The sequence below is a fragment of the Thalassophryne amazonica genome, chromosome 4, assembly GCF_902500255.1.
Source record: "Thalassophryne amazonica chromosome 4, fThaAma1.1, whole genome shotgun sequence".
NCBI classification, from domain to species: Eukaryota; Metazoa; Chordata; class Actinopteri; order Batrachoidiformes; family Batrachoididae; genus Thalassophryne; species Thalassophryne amazonica.
This window is the reverse complement of record NC_047106.1, coordinates 92033273-92054475: the sequence shown is the minus strand read 5'-3', so window position 1 is coordinate 92054475 and position 21203 is coordinate 92033273. Positions and strand designations below refer to the sequence as shown.

The 21203-nt window shown below is 41.8% G+C and overlaps 1 protein-coding gene across 1 annotated transcript; it reads left to right on the top strand.

Annotated features, from left to right (window-relative positions):
* Positions 1–13435: 13435 nt before the first annotated feature.
* On the top strand, positions 13436–16674 carry LOC117509230 (extracellular calcium-sensing receptor-like). The gene is made up of 6 exons (XM_034168949.1): positions 13436–13590; positions 13676–13964; positions 14042–14794; positions 15178–15405; positions 15504–15627; positions 15776–16674. The coding sequence occupies exons 1-6, from the start codon at positions 13451–13453 to the stop codon at positions 16672–16674; spliced, it is 2433 nt and encodes an 810-aa protein (XP_034024840.1). The 5' UTR covers positions 13436–13450.
* The last annotated feature ends 4529 nt before the right edge of the window (positions 16675–21203 follow it).

Sequence of the window (21203 nt, the reverse complement as noted above, 5' to 3'; positions counted from 1 at the left end):
ACTAAATTTTGCAACCTACAGATTAAATGATGAGTCTAAATTGACACAGAAAATGGCCTTCCCCAAAGTTTAAACTACTGGCATATTGGGTCTAGTCTGTTGAAGTAAACAGTCATGATCTTGACTTTGACCTGTCAAGGTCACCCACAGTCAAAAGGTCAAGCGACAGTAAAAAATATGATGTGACGTCACATTAACGTTTCTATATGCATGTTTTTACAACCAATTCTTTCAAATAGCAGCTCTAAATGGGGTTGTCTTATCAAAGACTGAAGGTCACATTATGTGACCGATAGCAAGGTGATATATGACTCTATTTTCATAGAAACTATGGCACCCACAACCCAATTCTGGATAAGTGGTTGAACATGAGTGAGTGAGTAACCACTGATGTATCTTTAACCATTTCACCAATTAGTTAATCTACCTGTGGCATTGTCTTTAACGGATTTAATGGATCAAAAGCAAATAACTTGCTCCTGTATGTCCATTGACAATTCTTCCATGTTTGGCTTAAATTGGAACAAAACTCTGTTATTTTGTTCACACAGATGGATGGACACACAAGAACCAAAACAATACCCTCAACAATATACACTGTGGCACATGGGTATAAAAAATAATCAGTTCACCTCAATGTGCCTTTTAGTACTGGCATGTTAAAATAAGGCACATACCATATTTATTTTAACCATGCCAGTATTGAAAGTCATTGCCTTCCAAATGATGTTATAAATTGATGATGTATGCTATATTCCATTAATTTCTTTGAAGTATCTGCAGTATTTATGATGTCAAGAGTTTCCTTATTCCTGTGATTTTTGTTGAGAGCATCATCATCTTTGTAGCTATTTCACAATTGTGCCAGAAGATGGCAACATGGTCCACAGTATGGCATGACTGTATCACAGTTCACAGGAGTAGTGTGTGTGTGTGTGTGTGTGTGTGTGTGTGTGTGTGTGTGTTGTGTGTGTGTGTGTGTGTGTGTGTGTGTGTGTGTGTTGTGGTTGTTCTATCTTTGTGAGGGCATTTGTGTTTCCACTATGAAGCATAGTCTCAGGCTGTTGAGGATGAATCCTGTGGCTCGCTAGTCTTTTCCTCTAAAACACAAAGCTGAGGTATGTCATATATGTTTTTTTGAGGGAGGACATAATTTGAAAGTTTTGTTTATGGCCAGAGTTAGGCCATTCTAGGCATGAGGCATAGGAGTTGCAACTCATTATTCCCTGTATTTTGCATATGCTCATTTTGAGGAGGTTTGTGAATATATTAAATTCAGTACTGCTTTTCTCCTTCATTTCAATGACTGTAATTGAACTTTGCCACTCAGAGAGGGTCATGGCTGACACCCACATGCACAAACACATCATTTCAGATTTTCTGCTCCTGCTAACAAAAATTCACAATGTTGTTGAGGAACATCTTACCAGCAGGCTATATGTTTGCTGCTGAGACATTCTGATGAGATCCACGTAGGATCATCACCAGTTGATGTGGCAGTCATTTCCCCATATCAGCTGCAGCATGTTGCATCAAACACTGTCAACATGTTCACCTTATCATGGTAATGCACTCTCCATGAAACCTTGGTCTGCACAGATCTTTACTACCTCTGCCAATGGCACGATTCATTCTGATGTGTGTGTGTCTGTGTGTCCATGACAGATAAATAAAAATGGGTGGATGGATTTCCTTCAGATGTCACGGGGAATATTACTTGGGCAGATATGTAGGGTGAGCAGCTTTTGGAAGTAGTGTCGTGAAAGGTCAAAGGGCAAGTTCAAGGAAAACATGGCCCAAAAAGAACAACTATTTTTGTACTGCTCAACAACCAAGAAGCCGAGATGGATCAAATGTGGTGAGAATATTACTGGATAGATGGAGGTTATTTGATTTTTGTAGTAATTTGTTAAAAGGTCAAGCTCAAAGAAAAGGTCAAGCTCAAAGAAGAGGTCAAACTTAAGGTAAAGGTCAAGCTTGTGGGAAACACCCCCCCCCCCCCAAAAAAAAAACACTTTTTATTTTCTTCTTTTTTCAAATATCTCAACAACTAACAGCCCAGATCAGCATGATATACAAAAAAACTACCCATAAAAATTGAAATAAATCCTACATATACATATATTATTATAAATCCAAGGATACAAAGGTTATACAGTGAGGAAAATAAGTATTTGAACACCCTGCGGTTTTGCAAGTTCTCCCACTTAAAAATCATGGAGGGGTCTGAAATTTTCATCTTAAGTGCATGTCCACTGTGAGAGACATAATCTAAAAAAAAAAAAAAATCCGGAAATCACAATGTATGATTTTTTAACAATTTATTTGTATGTTACTGCTGCAAATAAGTATTTGAACACCTGTGAAAATCAATGTTAATATTTGGTACAGTGGCCTTTGTTTGCAATTACAGAGGTCAAATGTTTCCTGTAGTTTTTCACCAGGTTTGCACACACTGCAGCAGGGAGTTTGGTCCACTCCTCCATACAGATCTTCTCTAGATCTTTCAGGTTTGGAGTTTCAGCTCCCTCCAAAGATTTTCTATTGAGTTCAGGTCTGGAGACTGGCCAGGCCACTCCAGGACCTTGAAATGCTTCTTACGGAGCCCCTCCTTAGTTGCCCTGGCTGTGTGTTTGGGGTCATTGTCATGCTGGAAGACCCAGCCATGACCCATCTTTAATGCTCTTACTGAGGGAAGGAGGTTGTTTGCCAAAATCTTGCAATACATGACCCCATCCATCATCCCTTCAATATGGTGCAGTCGTCCTGTCCCTTTTGCAGAAGAGCACCCCCAGAGTATGATGCTTCCATCCCCATGCTTCATGGTTGGGATGGTTTTCTTGGGGTTGTTCTCATCCTCTAAACATGGTAAGTGGAGTTGATTCCAAAAAGCTCTATTATGGTCTCATCTGACCAGATGACCTTCTCCCATGCCTCCTCTGGATCATCCAGATGGTCACTGGTGAACTTCAAACGGGCCTGGACATGTGCTGGCTTGAGCAGGGGGACCTTAATGCCCTGCAGGATTTTAAACCATGACAGCATCATGTGTTACTAATGTAATCTTTGTGACTGTGGTCCCTGCTCTCTTCAGGTCATTGACCATGTCCTCCTGTGTAGTTCTGAGCTTTCTCAGAATCATCCTTACCTCACAATGTGAGATCTTGCATGGAATCCCGGACCGAGGGTGATTGACAGTCATCTTGTGCTTCTTCCACTTTCTAATAAATAATCATAACCGTTGTTGTCTTCTACCAAGCTGCTTGCCTGTTGTCCTGTAGTCCATCCCAGCCTTGTGCAGGCCTACAGTTTTGTCCCTGGTGTCCTTAGACAGCTCTTTGGTCTTGACTATGGTGGACAGGTTGGAGTGTGATTGATTGATTGAGTGTGTGAACAGGTGTCTTGTATACAGGTAACAAGTTCCAACAGGTGCAATTAATACAGGTAAAGAGTGCAGAATAAGAGGGCTTCTTAAAGAAAAATTAACAGGTCTGTGTGAGCCAGAATTCTTGCTGGTTGGTAGGTGTTCAAATACTTATTTGCAGCAGTAACATACAAATAAATTATTTAAAAAATCATACATTGTGATTTTCGGATTTTTTTTTTTAGATTATGTCTCTCACAGTGGACATGCACCTAAGATGAAAATTTCAGACCCCTCTGTGATTTCTAAGTGGGAGAACTTGCAAAACCACTGAGTGTTCAAATACTTATTTTCCTCACTGTAAATCCTATTTAAACTTCAGACTTAAACTTCAGTCTGAGGAAGACTATTATTCCAATTATCTTCCCCAACATGTCTTGGTCAACCAAAGAAAAGATATTTTGCCCAGAGACCTATTTCACCATGGGGCAGCACCCTTTCAATCAGCCAGTAAGTGGGCATAGAGCCTGTGTTCTCCAATGGCGCGTTGTATATAGGCTGCTCATTATGATGTAAATATCATAAATTAAATGTTGTTATTTATCAAGTCTTCACAACCTGCTGTCCTATTATAATAGTGTACTAGCTTTGGGTTTGATCTAATAGTTTTGGTATGTTGATGTTTCATGGCTCAAACTGTTTTTAGTGGTCAAACCTCTTTTTTTACAATTGAAAAGATTGTTCTCTAAATATACCAATGAATGCATAACTTTAAGAAATATGCAAGGCAACATTTACACCATTTAAAGATGGAATGCCTCAAAGTGTGCAAAAAGAAACCACTACTTTTGCTGATAATGTGGCTGGCCTGAATATGGCAGAACCTGCGATCTTCCACAGTTAAGTTAGTCAGATGCTCCAGAGTTGGTAACCCCAATCAGCTGTATATCCACTTTCCTGACAGAAGGATAAGGAACATTGTCTACCAAGAGGCTCTTCAGAACTATTGGTCAGTAAAAGCTACATTTAAATATATATTCAACATCTTAAATCCAAAATTAACATTTGCTTAAAAGCCATTTTATTTTTGTAGCATTCTTATAAACTAGATTTGCAATGTATCAACAATTATAAAGGTCATAACATCAATTCTGATTAATGATTATGAGCATACTTGATCTGCAATATAAAGTCTGAAGAACTTCATTGTTGTTTCTTGCATGCAGCAAAATTCAGTTTTCTGTCTTGGTTTGGGGATTCCACCTATTTTGGGTTTTTAGTTCAAACCTTTGCCTATTCTGACTACATATATACTTATAAGCAGTGGTGGGCACACTTCTGATAATCCGATAACAGATAATTATTGAAGATAATGATTTCATTATAGGATTATCTTTTTAGATAACTATAAAAACCATTATCAGACTAATTATCTTCCGATAACTTTTAGACCGATAACGTAGTAAACCAAGCTGAACAGCAGCAAACATTTATAAAATTTAGGATCAGTTAAGACCTACCTATTGAAAGTTTTGTTAAGAGACGTGTAAGTAAGTAAGTAAGTAAACTTTATTTATATAGCGCTATTCACAGACAGGGGTCACAAAGCGCTTTACAAGGTAAAACAATAAAAATATACAGTAAAAATACACACTCAGTACTAAAAGATTATTGGCCATGAAAAGCCTGTTTAAAAAGTAGAGTCTTTAGTTGCTTTTTGAACATCTCAACAGAGTCCAGGGATCACAGGGACAGAGGGAGTTCATTCCAGAGACGAGGCACTACGGCTTTAAAAGATCGGTCTCCTCGAGTTTTAAAGGAGGTTCCAGGAGCCATCAACAGGTTCTGACCTAAAGATCTGAGGCTGCAGGCTGAGGTGTAAGGCTGAATCAAGTCAGCAATGTAATCAGGAGCCTGACCATGTAGTGCTCTGAAAGTCAAAACCAAGATTTTAAAATTAATTCTGGAGGAAACAGGGAGCCAGTGGAGGGATTCCAAGATAGGCATGATGTGGGCTCTCCTGTTGGTGCGGGTCAGAAGCCTCGCAGCAGAGTTCTGGACATACTGCAACTGATTTATCTCCTCCTTACCCAGGCAAGTGAACAGGCTGTTGCAATAGTCCAACCGCGTGGAGACAAAGGCATGGATGATTTCCTCTAATTCTTTCTGTGACACCAACTGTTTAAGTTTGCCGATATTTCGCAGTTGAAAGAAGCAATTCTTCACAAGCTTGCTTGCGTGCTGAGCAAGAGACATTCCTTCATCAAAAATAACGCCAAGGTTTCTAAGGCTTGTTTTTGCCGTTAAGCCCAAGTCACCAAGGAGGCTCCTGATAACAGGAACAGCACTGTCAGGGGCAACAATAAGTGTCTCAGTTTTTCCAGAATTCAATTGCAGACAGTTTCCATTAAGCCACTTCTTCACCTGTGACAGGCAGTCAAATAAAGAGTTTAATTTGTGGACTTCTGAAATCTTAAAGGAACAGTACAGTTGTAAGTCGTCCGCAAACAGGTGGTAGGAAATATCCCTGAAGTCCTGAATCAACTGGCCGATGGGAAGGACATACAACTGAAACAGCAGTGGCCCCAAAACAAAACCTTGCAGCCAACACACTAAAGGTCCTCTCCTCCAAGTATGAGGCAAACCACTTCAGCACGGACCCCGACAACCCTACCAGATCGCACAGCCGGTTGACCATAATGCTGTGGTTGACGGTGTCGAAGGCTGCGGACAGGTCTAGCAGGACTAGGACCGTGCATCTTCCTGCGTCAGCGGCCATCATGATATCACTAGACACTCTCAGTAGTGCGGTCTCGGTGGAGTGTGTTTCCGAAAGCCTGACTGAAAAGTGTCATAGATGTTGTGCATCTCAAGGAAAGACGTTAGTTGTTTCGCGACCACTTTTTCCAGTATTTTTGCTAGAAAGGGGAGCTTCGATATTGGCCGGAAATTCTTAAGCTCAGACTGGTTGGTCCAAGTTAGGCTTTTTGAGTCTTGGTTCCACCACAGCATGTTTAAATGAGCTCGGAAAGAGACCGGATGACAGGGACATGTTGAACATTTTCATGACCCATGGCCGATTGAGTCAAAAGTATCTAAGAAAAGCTTGGAGGGAAGGACATCAAATGGGCATGAGGTCAGGTTCATTTTAGTTGCAACTGCTGCAATGTCTTCTAGTGACACTCGGTTGAAAGACGACCAGACCTGTAGTGGCAGTTCAGGCTGGACTGGGCCAGACCACAAGGGGACAGTAAAGGCATTTTTTATGTGTCTGACCTTATCAACAAAGAACTCCAAGAGGTCAGTGCCATCTGCTTTACAAAAAACTCAGGAGGTTACAGAGGCAGCATGGGACACGAGAGAGTTAATTGTGTTAAAAAGCACCTTTGGATTTCTCTTATTGGACATTATCAGGCGATGGAAATATTTAGATCTTGCCTCTCTTAATGCATCATTTAACATGGAAATAAGGTCCCTGAGATGTAGCCTATGAACCTCAAGGTGCGTGGATTTCCACAAGCGCTCCGTTTATGACACAGTCTTCTTAACTCCAAGATACTGTCATTTATCCATGGACATGACTTCTCACGGACATTATTTGATTTGAAAGGGGCCACCAAGTCCAATAATGTGGCACAGTGAGAGTTAAAATGATGCATAAGATCATTGACATCCGTACAGTCATTAAAAGCACTGGGATCAAATAAGGCACAAAATCTGTCAGCTGTAGTTTGTGTAATGATCCTCCTTTCTGCCCTTTTAGAGACAGGCCTAGGCTCAGGGGGAACATCAACCTGAAAAAAATACAGCTGTGGTCACTCAGGTGGACGTCTTCCACATGCATATTTGTGACGTGTAGGCCAAGAGAAAACACCAAGTCCAGAGTATGACCCTTCGAGTGGGTGGGGCCTGATACATGTTTAAAATCAAAAGTTTCAATCATATATAAAAGTTCCAGTGCTGGGTTGGACGTAGTATCATCAATGTGTAGGTTAAAATCTCCAAGAACTAAAACTCTTTCTAATTTTATAAGAGAAGATAAAAAAACTGTTGAACTCATGTAGAAAAACCCCTGCAGGGCCAGGAGGGCGATAGATTAAGATACAGTAAAAAGAGTTTAAAGAGCCAACCTTTATTACTTGTGACTCAGAAGAAGAGAAGTGTTCAGTGTCAATCACTCTGCATGTGTATCTGTCCTGATACACAGCAGCAAGACCTCCACCTCTACGAGAGAGGTGGGGCTTCCCGAGAGCACAGCAGCCGACAGGGCACAGTTCGTTTAAGTAAAACAACTCTCCGTCCTTCTGCCACGTCTCTGTGAGGAACATGAAGTCCAAGCTCTCCCTGGTAAAGAGCTCGATGAGAGAAAAAGCTTTGTTTGCTATCGAGCGCGCATTCAATAGACCAATCCGACTTGATGATGTCATCCCCTTCGCATCAGCTGGGCAGAGCGTGATTGGTCGCAGCCAGCTCTCGCGGTCACGTGGTCTCCGGCTGTACCGGTGGATCAGCTGTTTCTCCGTTGTTTTTGTTGTTGGTGGTGGTGGGGCCTGAGGCCAAGATGAAAGCTGGGGATCTCGGGGAGCTGGGGAGCCGTTCCATCTCGTCGCCAGCATCACAGAGACTCCATACCAGTGTTCTGAGGGAGCGGTGGCTGTGACGCAGCGATTTCATTCGCGTCCCGCTGAAGAGGAACCATTTGCAACCACCGGTAGCCTCGGTCCGAGCAGGAGAAACTGGTTGACCACATGACCCGTTTGATTATGCACTGCATGCCGGCCCTGCGCTCTCTCCTCCTCCTCGAGTTCTTCCTGGGATTGCCTGGGACTCGTAACAGCAGCAGGTATTCCGGGGTGGGCGCGCACACAAACGGTGGGGGGAAAGTTTGTTTGTAGCTGTCTCTGTCATTAAAGCAGCATTCCATAGACTCTTTGATGTTAAGTCCAGACAGCATAGGCACACTTACTGGATACGAGGACTAACAAAAAGGCATACGATGTGAAAATCAATGCCAAAAACTGACATAAAAGCAGCCAAGCAGTAGCCAGCACACACACAGGTGCCATCTTAGTAGCTGAAGAGCTGATAGTTCTTCTATTCTCTGCAAACAGAAGTGAGCTAATCGCAGGAGAAACCACTCTACCCTCTGCTGATAAAGAAGAACTGATCATTTATAATATATATATATATATATATATATATATATATATATATATATATATATATATATAAAATCATTTTCTTTAACACCATACTGATATGCGGGCAATATCACCCAAGTCATCCAGAGGCATACATTTTTAACTTATGGTTCAAATTTTAACAAAACTAATTTTGGACAAGTTATTTAAAATTACTGTCATGCCTGAAGTTTTATAAAGTGAAAACATCAGATATATGTTTTAGTTTTAAAGTAATGTGCTAATTTTTAAGATTTTGTGAGCACATGCTGTGCCCACAGTGCATTATGGGTAGGATGATGTAATCTCAGTACATTACGACAGGCCAAATGCATTTCAGACACTCTGTTCAGGCTCCACGGACAACAGCATTAAACTCTAGTGCCTAAAACTCTCGTGAATATATTCTCTGGGTTTATAAATATTATTGTATTTGCGTTTGTTAAATTCCACACATTTTAAATGTAGCAGACGCCAGACACTGATTATCTGGAATATTGTTTTGGCAAGTTTTTCAGACCTCTATATATATATATATATATATAGTGGTCCCTCGTTTATCGCTGGAGTTACGTTCCAAACATAACCCACGATAAGCGAAATCCGCAAAGTAGTCAGCGCTATTTTTTCAATTATTATAGATGTTTTAAGTCTGTAATACCCCTCACTACACACTTTATACACTTTTCTCAAACAGCATTAACATTTTCTTACTTTTCTCTCTTGTGTAAACACTCTCTTTTTTCTTCTGGGCGAGAACATTATAAACAGACACACGCAGAACACAATGCGCGTGCTCTCCCTTCGCTCACTGCCTCTGGAGGTACGGATGCGGGACCCGCAAAGAATCCAAGTCCTCTATCGGTGGCCATGGAGCTCTGCGGCTGCGGTCAACATCCGCATCAGAACAGCGAGCGTAGTCTCTGGACCTGTTGCCAGATTTGGCGCAGCTCCGCACAGCAGACAGGAGGGCGGTGTCAGTGGCCCACTGCTGTGTTTACCGAGTCTGCAACAAGCACATTGGAGGCAGTGAGAGCAATCGCAGTGATGCCAACCAGTGCTGTGACCGGCCCGCCTGATAAGGACGCAGAACACAATGCGCTGTTAAAAAAAAGCATGCAAAATTGCACAAAAAAATCTGCGAAACTGCGAGGCCGTGAAAGGTGAACCGCGTTATAGCAAGGGACCACTGTATATATATATATATATATATACGAGGTCTGTGATAAAAAAAAGCGGTCCTTTTTATTTTTTTCAAAAAATAAATTGATTTGATTCATATGTTTTTACGTAAGACAAGCTTGAACCCTCGTGCGCATGCGTGAGTTTTGTCATGCCTGTCGGTGACGTCATTCGCCTGTGGGCAGGCTTTGAGTGAGGTGTGGACTCCCCCTCCTATCGGAATCTCTTTGTCTGAGAAGCTGCAGGGAGATGGCACGCGTTGCTTTATCAAATTTTTTCAGGACTGGTGAGGGATATCCGTGTGGACACTATTCGAGAAATTCAGCTGGTTTTCGGTGTAAAGTTTAACGGCTGATGAGAGATTGTGGAGTTTCTTTCGCTTTAAGCACAGCCCAGAAAGCGGATCGGCGCGGTGCGGTCGGCGGTGGCGTCCGTCTGGCTGTTTCGAGCTGAAAACATCCTAATTTAAAGCTCTGTTCACCCAGGACGTCGTCAGAGAACAGAAAAGTTTCAGAAGAAGCCAGCATCAGGAGTTTACCTGGAATTCCACTGTTAAAGGAGATTCTGTAATGAAAGAACGTGCGGACGAATTTGCCGAGTCGGATCCGTGACGATGTGGCAAATCCGTCTGCGCCGCGACATGAAAAACACCTCCGTGTTGAAAACCATTTGTAAAATTCAGGCGGCTTTTGATGGCTTTCAACAAGTGAGTATCTGAGAAATTGTTTAACAGCTTGGGCATGTTCCAACTTGTCCGTTAAGGTTTCCAACGGAGGTGTTTTTCCTGTGGCGACCCCCCCGCGGTCGGGTCCGGTCCGACATGCGAATCTGCCTGCACGTTCTTTCATTACAAAATCTCCTTTAACAGTGGAATGTCTGGATAAACTCCTGATCCCGAATTCTTCTGAAAGTTCTCTGTTATCAATCAATTCAATCAATTTTTTTTTTATATAGCGCCAAATCACAACAAACAGTTGCCCCAAGGCGCCTTATACTGCAAGGCAAGGCCATACAATAATTATGTAAAACCCCAACGGTCAAAACGACCCCCTGTGAGCAAGCACTTGGCTATAGTGGGAAGGAAAAACTCCCTTTTAACAGGAAGAAACCTCCAGCAGAACCAGGCTCAGGGAGGGGCAGTCTTCTGCTGGGACTGGTTGGGGCTGAGGGAGAGAACCAGGAAAAAGACATGCTGTGGAGGGGAGCAGAGATCGATCACTAATGATTAAATGCAGAGTGGTGCATACAGAGCAAAAGAGAAAGAAACAGTGCATCGTGGGAACCCCCCAGCAGTCTACGTCTATAGCAGCATAACTAAGGGATGGTTCAGGGTCACCTGATCCAGCCCTAACTATAAGCTTTAGCAAAAAGGAAAGCTTCTAGTCCCCGTTAGTACTCTAGCTGCAGCATTTTGAATTAACTGAAGGCTTTTTAGGGAACTTTTAGGACAACCTGATAATAATGAATTACAATAGTCCAGCCTAGAGGAAATAAATGCATGAATTAGTTTTTCAGCATCACTCAGACAAGACCTTTCTAATTTTAGAGATATTGCGTAAATGCAAAAAAGCAGTCCTACATATTTGTTTAATATGCGCTTTGAATGACATATCCTGATCAAAAATGACTCCAAGATTTCTCACAGTATTACTAGAGGTCAGGGTAATGCCATCCAGAGTAAGGATCTGATTAGACACCATGTTTCTAAGATTTGTGGGGCCAAGTACAATAACTTCAGTTTTATCTGAGTTTAAAAGCAGGAAATTAGAGGTCATCCATGTCTTTATGTCTGTAAGACAATCCTGCAGTTTAGCTAATTGGTGTGTTCCCCATTTACATGAACAAATTGTAATCTATTAGACAAATATGATTCAAACCACCGCAGCGCAGTGCCTTTAATACCTATGGCATGCTCTAATCTCTGTAATAAAATTTTATGGTCAACAGTATCAAAAGCAGCACTGAGGTCTAACAGAACAAGCACAGAGATGAGTCCACTGTCTGAGGCCATAAGAAGATCATTTGTAACCTTCACTAATGCAGTTTCTGTACTATAATGAATTCTAAAACCTGACTGAAACTCTTCAAATAGACCATTCCTCTGCAGATGATCAGTTAGCTGTTTTACAACTACCCTTTCAAGAATTTTTGAGAGAAAAGGAAGGTTGAAGATTGGCCTATAATTAACTAAGATAGCTGGGTCAAGTGATGGCTTTTTAAGTAATGGTTTAATTACTGCCACCTTAAAAGCCTGTGGTACATAGCCAACTAACAAAGATAGATTGATCATATTTAAGATCGAAGCATTAAATAATGGTAGGGCTTCCTTGAGCAGCCTGGTAGGAATGGGGTCTAATAAACATGTTGATTGTTTGGATGAAGTAACTAAAATAACTCAGACAGAACAATCGGAGAGAAAGAGTCTAACCAAATACCGGCATCACTGAAAGCAGCCAAAGATAACGATACATCTTTGGGATGGTTATGAGTAATTTTTTCTCTAATAGTTAAAATTTTGTTAGCAAAGAAAGTCATGAAGTCATTACTAGTTAAAGTTAATGGAATACTCAGCTCAATAGAGCTCTGACTCTTTGTCAGCCTGGCTACAGTGCTGAAAAGAAACCTGGGGTTGTTCTTATTTTCTTCAATTAGTGATGAGTAGAAAGATGTTATCTCACGATGTCTTGGGTCCACAGAGCCTGAAATTAGGAAGTTTTCAGCTTGAAACAGCGAGATGACGTGCAGATCGCTGTCAGGCGCCGTGGGCCGTCCTTACGGCGACAGTAAAACTCCAAAATCTCTCATCAGCCGTTAAAATCTTCACCGAAAACCAGCTGAATTTATCGAATGGTGTCCACTCGGTTGTGCCTTACAGGTTTTGAAAAAATTTTTATCAAACAAAGTAGCAGTCTCTGAGCCATTCGTAAACAATGAAAAAATCGACGAGAGGGTGGGCCACTCCTCACTCAAAGACTGCCCACAGGCGAATGACGTAACCGACAGGCATGAAAAAACTCTTGCATGCCCACGAGGGTTCAAGCATGTCTGATGTAATCACACGTGATTCAAATCCATATAGTTTTTGAAAAAAAAGGTCCATTACTTTTCTCACAGACCTTGTATATATATATATATATATATATATATATATATATATATATATAAATGCCATTTTGATGCCATTCACTTAAACATGCATAGGTTTAGTCACACAGAGATAAATTTGGCTCTGCCATTGCATTGCTGCTTTGCTCTAAGTCCCCCATGAACAGCAGCGATGCAGCCAACAATGCTGACCTCAGCAGTGATTCAACTGTGAAACTATTGTCATGCTGAAAATCTTCTGTCAATGAAAAATTATACAGCAAATGAGAAAAATTTAAAATCTGTTCTAGTTTATACAGAACAGACTTTACATACACGACAGCAAGATAGTATCTTTCATTTTAAAACCAAACAGGAGCATATGACATGATCTCACAACTCACTACACAAACTCACTGACCTCATTTATTTCTGATTGGCTCAGACCAGACAGCCCTGGAGTTAGCTACGGTTATAAAATGCTGAACCTGTGCATATCTTTGACCCTAAGCTGGGTGGTTCTGTCCCCATTAAGATGTGGAATTGGAAAATGCTCCGATTGTTTTTAAGACGGGTTCATGTGATCCTTCTGGCATTCATCTTGGCATTAGAAGCAGGTGCAGAAAAGGCTCCTTTCTGTATGATGCTTGGGACTCCAAAAAAACCATTGCTTTTTAAAGAGGGCGATGTCACCATTGGGGGAGCCTTTTCCATCCACAGCAAAATCACACAACCTGCACTTTCCTTTACAGACAAACCAACATATTTTAAATGTTCCAGGTACTTTTATGTGCTGGATACATAAACTGTATTCTTTGTTTTGTGTCAAGGTATGCAATCTGTATTTGGTTTTTCTTTTCCACAGTGTAAACCTCAGGGAGTTTCGATTTGCCCAGACAATGATCTTTGCTATTGAGGAGGTCAACAGAAGTGACTTTCTTCTTCCCAATGTGTCTATTGGATACCGGATTTACGACAACTGTGGCTCAACACTGTCTTCAATGCATGCTGCTATGGCCCTATTGAATGGTGATGAACGGACTGGAGGAACAAAGTGCTCTGGTCAGTCAGCTGTGCATGCAATTATTGGAGAGTCTGAGTCCTCATCAACCATTGTGCTGTCTCGTACTACTGGACCATTCAAAATACCAGTGGTATGCAGGATCTCCAGATGTGTAGTGTACTTTGTATATTGTTTTCCACATCTGTCTGTCTCTCTTTCTATATTCAGATCAGTCATTCAGCTACCTGTGAGTGTTTGAGCAACAAGAGGGATTATCCTTTTTTCTTTCGAACCATTGCCAGTGATCTCTACCAAAGTCGAGCTCTTGCACAGCTGGTCAAATATTTTGGCTGGAACTGGGTGGGGGCAGTCAACAGTGACAGTGACTATGGCAATAATGGTATGGCCATCTTTCTAGCCACAGCGCAGGAGGAAGGAGTGTGTGTGGAGTATAGAGAAAAGTTTCACAGGTCAGAACCAGAAAAATTGTCAAAGGTGGTAGAAGTCATACGTAAGAGCACAGCCCGGGTTATTGTTGGGTTCCTGGCCCACGTGGAAATGAACCACCTCCTGGAGCAGCTGATACTGCACAACATCACAGGCCGACAGTTCATTGGTGTTGAGGCATGGATCACTGCAGACAGCCTTGTAACTCCCTCCAGCTTCAGTGTATTGGGAGGCTCACTGGGCTTCGCTGTACAAAAAGCCAATATTACTGACCTGAATAAGTTTTTAATTAAGGACTTTTGGGAGAAAGAATTCAACTGCAATGAAATGAACCCTGACAGAGCAGCAACTGTCCTTTGTGAAGAACTCCTGGATCTTGTTGAGCTAAAATATTCAGATGATGATATGGCTGAACTGAGATACTCCAGTAACATTTACAAAGCGATCTATGCTGTGGCCCATTCTTTGCACAGTACACTGAACTGCTCAAACAATGAAGCCTGCAACAAAAGTATGAAAATTACACCCTGGCAGGTATACCAAACCATTACTAAATTATTTACCACATTTTCAGGAGTTTAAGTTGCACTGGTTTTTCTGTGTTATTAGCTTTTTAATGTTTCTTTTGTGTGTTCTGTTGTGCACTTTTTATTTATGACCTTTATTTTTTTTTTCTTATTTACATTTATTTTGTTTAGTGATTTGATTCCTGGGAAAGTCCTATATAAATAATAATTATAATGTGTGTTATTAATAATAAATACATGATTTTATTTTTGTCATATGTCACACTGGAATGTAAGTCACAGGACCAACCAAACTACTTAAAAAAGAAAATCATGTGACTTATACTACGGGAAACACAGTAATTCTGACAAAATATGTTCTGTAGTTCTTCATTGTTACCTCTTTTATAGGTAGTGGAGTCTCTGAAAAATGTGAATTTTACCATTAAAACTGGGGATACAGTGTGGTTTGATCACTCTGGTGCAGCTGTGGCTCGCTATGAACTGGTGAACTGGCAGCGTGGATCAGATGGCTTGGTGAAGTTTAAACCTGTCGGGTACTATGATGCCGCCTTGCCTCCTGATCAGAGGTTCATCTTGCATTCCGAAGCAATAATGTGGCCTGGAGGAAGCACAGAGGTAAAGATAATTTAAAATGTAAGAACACAGAAAATAATGTTTCCTGCAGGCAACCTTTAACTTGAATGTACAAAAACATCTGTGTCTCTTATTCAAAGTTGCCGGTGTCAGTGTGCAGTCAAAGTTGCAAACCAGGAACTCATAAGGTTCCTCAGAAAGGAAAGCCTGGCTGTTGTTATGACTGTGTGCAGTGTGCAGAAGGGAAATTCAGCAATACCACAGGTACCACAGATTTGGAGCATGGCAAACTGCATATCACATGCCACACTTTGTGTATCATGTTAAGGATTGCAATGGTGAAGTCAATGATTTATGTCATTTGGATGTAGTTGTTTATTTTACAGTGCTAGTAACAGCATTTCCATTACAGACTCTCACAGCTGCACAAAGTGTCCTGAAGAATTCTGGTCCAATCATAAGAGAGATGCATGCATTCTGAAAATTCTTGAATTCCTCTCCTTCACTGAAGATATGGGGAAAATACTGATGTTTTTCACTTTGCTTGGTGTCTTACTGACTTTCCTTGTGGCTGCTCTGTTCCTGATCAAAAAGGACACTCCTTTAGTTAAGGCAAATAACTCTGAGCTGAGCTTCCTCCTGCTCTTCTCCTTGTCTCTCTGTTTCTTGTGTTCTCTGACCTTCATAGGCCGGCCCTCTGAGTGGTCCTGCATGCTGCGACACACAGCATTCGGGATCACCTTTGTCCTTTGTATTTCTTGTCTTCTGGGAAAAACGATGGTGGTGTTAATGGCCTTCAGAGCCACACTTCCAGGTAGCAAAGTCATGAAATGGTTTGGACCTGCACAGCAAAGACTCAGTGTTCTGGCTTTCACTCTGATACAGGTTGTGATTTCCATCCTTTGGCTAACAATAAACCCACCATTTCCATCCAAAAACATGGTATACTATAAGGAGAAGATTATTCTTGAGTGTGCTGTGGGGTCACCTGTGGGTTTCTGGGCTGTGTTAGGATACATAGGACTTCTTGCTGTGTTGTGCTTTGTTCTTGCATTTTTGGCTAGAAAATTACCTGATAATTTTAATGAAGCTAAATTTATTACTTTCAGCATGTTGATCTTCTGTGCAGTCTGGGTTACATTTATACCATCATATGTCAGCTCTCCTGGGAAGTTCACGGTAGCTGTGGAAATATTTGCAATTCTAGCCTCCAGTTATGGGGTACTTTTCTGCATTTTTGCTCCAAAGTGCTTTATTATTATACTGAAGCCTGAACTAAACACAAAGAAACATTTAATGGGTAAAACATGATCCACTTAAATATGCATGTCAATTTTCAGTGCTTGTAATGTGAACAAATTGTTGGCCTGAGAATCCTAATCAGTTAAGAATGAATATCAGCTTCAAAGAGAATAAACATATCCAAAACATTTCAAAAGTATTTACCCCCAAACCCAAAAACACGCGCGAGTCGATGTATGTGACAGGTTCGCAGTGTGCACATCTGGACGGCCTGTCATGTCTGTGATGGATGTCATGTAAACATTCCCTCCCATTACATAATATGGGAAATTATGATCATTACAGCTGTAGTACCAGATGTGCAGGTGCACGCAGTTGCATGCTCATGCGAGTGGATGCATGTGACTGACTCGAGAACACAGCTGACCAGCATGTCAGAGTTGAGGACCACCCATCACGACATATCCAGCATGTTCCTCTGGAGGTGGGATAGGAATGGGTGTTGATAAGATTTTATTGATATCAATTATCAATACGATTCCTTATCGAATCCCTTATCAATACAGCCCGTGAATTTTCTGTGTCCTAAAAGTAGGCTTTACAGGTTTTCTATGTCATCAACATTTTATTGAGTCTTAAAGTAAATACATTTGAAATTGGTCACTGGATCTTTGATTTCTGGACATAAATAAAATCTGTGCATGGTAGAGCCTAGATCTCTGGACATAAATAGAGATAAACAAAATCTATAGTTTTTGTCAAAAGCATTTCCTTTCAGATATTAATGTCATAATAAAATGTAATTCCATACCTCTGAACTGAGCTCAGCCGGCTGCGCTGCACGTCAGTATCAATGTAATTCATAAAGAACTGAGGATGTTGCATTTTGGGAGGAAAAGAATGTCTATTGTAGTTTGTTGTCTGTATCACATTTGGAAAGAGTTTACTTGATTTAAATCATTTGATTTAAAATAGTGATTCACTTTGAAATTATTAATTTCGACTGGACTCTTATCTTTCTAACTTGACTTGGCAGAGAGTGGCGCGACTTTGGAGCTGTGCAAACGGAATGGAGGATGATTCTCGTTTCTTGTCCGCAACAAGACAAGAGTCCCAGTTAAGTGTCTTTAATCTGCACAAAAGTAACTCACGATTGACATCTTTAAATGGCTTTGAGAGGTGTTAAGAAGCGAACACGCCACTTCTGAAAAGCAGGGAAGCAGAAAACCAATGAAGCAGCAGGTCGGAGCACTGCTTCATTGCTTCAAGCAGAACTGCTTCAGAAGTGGTTGACTGCAGACCCGCTGCAGGGTCTGCAATCAGTGTAGAGAAATTTTCATTTTCCCAGATAAACACCCTCAAAAACAACGGCGGCTCTGAAGGACTGATAAGGGAATCATAAAGCAAAAAGGCTATTGGTGTCAGTGGATTGAATCAGTTCTTAATGATTCTCGAAAAGAACCGGTTCTCGATACCCAACCCTAAGGTGGGACCACCAGGCAGCAGTACACACATGCTGGCACTACAGAATTAAAAATAAAAAACACGCACAAAAGTGCCATCCCATATGACTCACATAGATCCCATATAAACCCCACATGACGCGGCGGTCCACGGCCAGGGTAGCAATCGAGCTACCCTGCTGTGAGTGACAGCCAGCCGTGAGCCCAAGGGGGTGTGTCACTCAGATCATGTCAGTGCAGGCTCACCGACGCTGTCAGATGATAACATGTACATTGCCAGGCGAGGGCGTGAGTAACAGCGAGGTGTTCAATTAAAAGAAACAGTAGTAAAATAAAAAAAATACATACAAAGAGGACAACAGCTCATTCATGTGTGATGGCTTTGCTTCACTCTCCAGACACGGAGGTGTGTCCAGCTCAGATTCACTCTCTCAGCTGACACTGACAGGATTAACACAAAGTGTTAAATCAAAACAAAAAAACAATAAATAATACTAATATGACTGTGATCAGCATGTCATGAGACCCCGGCCGGCCACACGTGCATTGCTGTGGCATGTTCAGAGTTGGTCTTCATGACACATATGTGTTCCCTAGCTGTGAGTTGAACTGGACAGGTGGGCATGTCACCGACAAGCCACATCAGTCAATGCTGTGTCTTTGCTACTCACAGTTGGAGAACACATAGCATGCCATGTAGACCATAACCCCTCAACATGTCACTGCAATGCACACGTGTTGGCATACTCTCCTGAGATGGTAAAAAATAAAACCACATATAACCTTTGCAACACCGTCAGCAGCGCCTCACTGTGCACTGCAGACAGCATCACCCAGGCTACCCCATGTGAAAATATCCATCTGACCATATGACTGCTTAGCTGGTGATCCAAATGTCACGCCCACCATGAGTGATATTTCACATGAGGCGGTGTCCTTCGGTGCACCGCACACTGTATAGCTGGACACACGGATGTGGCTGATGTGTTCATGATATGAGCACCTCAATCATGTCAATTAATTCCTTGTTTACATTCATAGACATGGTTCATGTACAGAGGAACAGGGAACAGAGGGACATTAATTATTTTATTGTCTGCTCTTTATAACAGGAATTAAATATTTTAACAGACAAAACACAATCCATTTGCTTCGTCATTTCCAACACAGACCATCACGTCATCAGGCATCAATTACTCATCATAAGAATAATAAGAACTTTATTAATCCCGAAGGAAATTCTTTTGCCAGAGTACCGAAACAGTAACGGTAAACTGCTTTTTTTTTTACAGTGAGAACAGAATCAATACCAATAACATGATTGTCTTACATTTAAACAGTACAGTCATTGTTAGTAATTGTTCTGTGCTCTCTCATTATTTTGTCCTTAGACATTTTCGTTGATTTATGTACATTTATACAAAATGTGATTGCTTCTGCTGCTGTGTGAGCGTGGTGTGGTATCACACCTCTCACGTGCTCGCACCGTGTTTGTGCGTGTGCTCATGAGCGTGCATGGAACTGTCACCGTAGGATTAGTCATGAATGTCATGGTTCACCAATTCATTTTTTTTTTTGCCCTTTTTCAGCCGGTCTCTGCCTCTTTTGCCCAACTTCATGTTATGTGTGAAGAGGCCCTAAGGGTCACAGGGTGCTGGAGCCTATCCCAGCAGTCATAAGGTGTAAGGCAGGATACACCTGGACAGGACACCAGTCTGTCGCAGGGCCATATATAGACAAACACATTCAGATGCACATTTACGGGCATTTTAAAGTTTCCAATTCACCTAACCAGCATGTCTTTGGATGTAGGAGGAAGGTAGAGCACCTGTGAGGAACCCATGCAAACACAGGGAGAACAGGCACACTCCACACAGAAAGGCCACAGGTGGGAATCAATCCCATGACCTTCTTGCTGTGGGGCAGCAGTATTAACCACTAAGCCACTGTGCTGCCACAAAGAAGACATTCAGCTTTAATTCAAGGCTTTTAACATTTGCTTATGACCTTCTCTTTCAACTGTTTCATCATTCATCACCAATGGCTGACCAACATGATATGGTATCACCATCAAGAACCGATGCCCCAATCTACCACTCACACACAAAATACACTGTCATTGCTGCAATGTCAATTTACACTCAACAAAAATATAAACGCAACACTTTTGGTTTTGCTCCCATTTTGTATGAGATGAACTCAAAGATCTAAAACTTTTTCCACATACACAATATCACCATTTCCCTCAAATATTGTTCACAAACCAGTCTAAATCTGTGATAGTGAGCACTTCTCCTTTGCTGAGATAATCCATCCCACCTCACAGGTGTGCCATACCAAGATGCTGATTAGACACGATGATTAGTGCACAGGTGTGCCTTAGACTGCCCACAATAAAAGGCCACTCTGAAAGGTGCAGTTTTATCACACAGCACAAAGCCACAGATGTCGCAAGATTTGAGGGAGCGTGCAATTGGCATGCTGACAGCAGGAATGTCAACCAGAGCTGTTGCTCATGTATTGAATGTTCATTTCTCTACCATAAGCCATCTCCAAAGGAGTTTCAGAGAATTTGGCAGTACATCCAACCAGCCTCACAACCGCAGACCACGTGTAACCACACCAGCCCAGGACCTCCACATCCAGCATGTTCACCTCCAGGATCATCTGAGACCAGCCATTTGGACAGCTGCTGAAACAATCGGTTTGCATAACCAAAGAATTTCTGCACAAACTGTCAGAAACCGTCTCAGGGAAGCTCATCTGCATGCTCGTCGTCCTCATCGGGGTCTCGACCTGACTCCAGTTCGTCGTCGTAACCGACTTGAGTGGGCAAATGCTCACATTCGCTGGCGTTTGGCACGTTGGAGAGGTGTTCTCTTCACGGATGAATCCCAGTTCACACTGTTCAGAGCAGATGGCAGACAGCGTGTGTGGCATTGTGTGGGTGAGCAGTTTTCTGATGTCAATGTTGTGGATCGAGTGGCCCATGGTGGCGGTGGGGTTATGGTATGGGCAGGCGTCTGTTATGGACGAAGAACACAGGTGCATTTTATTGATGGCATTTTGAATGCACAGAGATACCGTGACGAGATCCTGAGGCCCATTGTTGTGCCATACATCCAAGAACATCAC

What these genes read in the sequence shown, in the direction of transcription:
- LOC117509230 (XM_034168949.1), top strand. Translation starts at nt 13,451, where the DNA reads ATGATGCTTGGGACTCCAAAAAAACCATTGCTTTTTAAAGAGGGCGAT. An exon ending in GACCATTCAAAATACCAGTG is followed by an intron (nt 13,965 to 14,041) that starts GTATGCAGGATC and finishes TTCTATATTCAG; the next exon opens with ATCAGTCATTCAGCTACCTG. An exon ending in GGCCTGGAGGAAGCACAGAG is followed by an intron (nt 15,406 to 15,503) that starts GTAAAGATAATT and finishes TCTTATTCAAAG; the next exon opens with TTGCCGGTGTCAGTGTGCAG.